Below are 1,583 nucleotides of genomic sequence, written 5' to 3'. Positions count from 1 at the left end.
TATATATATAAGCTGAACACGTCTCAGGCGAGTAAGAACCGCAGTCTTACGATGATAAACCCATACAATATCTGCTCCGCATCAATCTTCTCGTTTTAGTTTAACCATACACCGTAAACAACCCTGAAACCCTACAACCCTATTGTTATCCCAACAGATCCTCCTCCGCATCAATCTGATTATGGCCAACATTGTCGTCTGCATCACCCTGGCCATAATGATTCTGCAAGTGGAATGGCATGATCGAGAAGTAGTATGTGCGTAAACCAACCCTAGAAACCCTAAAACCCAACCCCCAAAACTGATAATCAATGCATTCATGGCCCATATAGTGATGGCTTTGCCCAAGCTATAGCGATATACTCGCAACACGTGCGCTCTCCATTGTAAACTCCAAAACCCTAAAACCCTAAACACTGTGTGAACAGTACGTCCATCAGAATCACCCCCCACCCCTACTGTACAAATACATCGTGGCACTGACTATTGATGGTTGATATCACTCTATGTAACACACTCGTTCTGTGTTTACTGTACAAGCACATAGAGGCACTGGCTGTTGATGGCTGATATCAATCTATGTAACACACTCGTTCTGTGTTTACTGTACAAGCACTTAGAGGCACTGACTGTTGATGGTTGATATCACTCTATGTAACACACTCGTTCTGTGTTTGAGCCCTTGCGATTAGTTATGTATGCGTGGAGCATTACTTCGGCCACGAATGTCTATCAACTACTGTGGAATTTATTACTACTACGATGTTTGTTGATAAAGTGTTTTGTTATACTCATTCGTTGTGACAATTGGACCCTGCCAACACTTCATATTATATATATATATATATATATATTTATGTATTAAAACCCATATATTATCTTCTTTGTCTGTATCGACAGTACTTCCGCGACGTTTCCATACCCGACAATTGTGCAGAGACGAGTCAATGCCTTTTCGACAGTTGGTACTCTACACATATGAAGATTGTGGTATGTACTCATGGAGAGATGCCTGTAGTGGTGTCTAGTTCAAAATATCGTACTCGAAAGTATTCGTGTATGTGTTTGAACAAATGGGTCATTTGTTTGCTATTCGTGGGGCTATATTTGGGTTTACCAACGAAGGTCAAGATTTTGTCAACACAACACAAATCCGTTCGATGTATTCTTTCTAACGCATGACTTTGTTCGAAACTCTGATATTAATGTAGGTGCCCATCTATGCAACTGCACGTGTATGTATTTGATTAAACATGTATGTATATGCTTGGACATATAATTGATTTGTTGCATCTATTGAAGATATATATATATTATTATATTATTATATATATATAATTATATTATTATATATATATTATTATATTATTATATTATTATATTATTATATTATTATATTATTATATTATTATATATATAAGCCTCTACTTTCTCTGATCGTGCTTTATGCCACACAGGTGTCCATCTTGACCATAGTCAATGAACTTCAGTTTTCTGAGCTTCTGCGCAAACGTGTACACAACCGTATCGAGTACGAACGAGACAAACAGATCATGCAGGAGAAGATGCGTTGGAAAAGCAAA

The 1,583-nt window shown here is 37.7% G+C and overlaps 1 protein-coding gene across 1 annotated transcript in view; it reads left to right on the top strand.

The window, feature by feature from the left end:
* SARC_09877 (hypothetical protein) overlaps positions 1-990 on the top strand; it is a gene marked incomplete at both ends in the record, with an annotated part of 2,766 nt that extends 1,776 nt beyond the window's left edge. Inside the window, 2 exons of the mRNA XM_014296091.1 lie at positions 158-253; positions 901-990. Of these exons, the coding sequence (XP_014151566.1) occupies positions 158-253; positions 901-990 (186 nt within the window). The remainder of the gene's footprint in view (positions 1-157; positions 254-900) is intronic.
* Positions 991-1,583: the final 593 nt, after the last annotated feature.

This window comes from Sphaeroforma arctica (genome assembly GCF_001186125.1).
Source record: "Sphaeroforma arctica JP610 unplaced genomic scaffold supercont1.1070, whole genome shotgun sequence".
Taxonomy (NCBI): domain Eukaryota; class Ichthyosporea; order Ichthyophonida; genus Sphaeroforma; species Sphaeroforma arctica.
The sequence above is the reverse complement of the archived record's forward strand: the minus strand, read 5'-3'. Positions and strand labels throughout refer to the sequence as shown.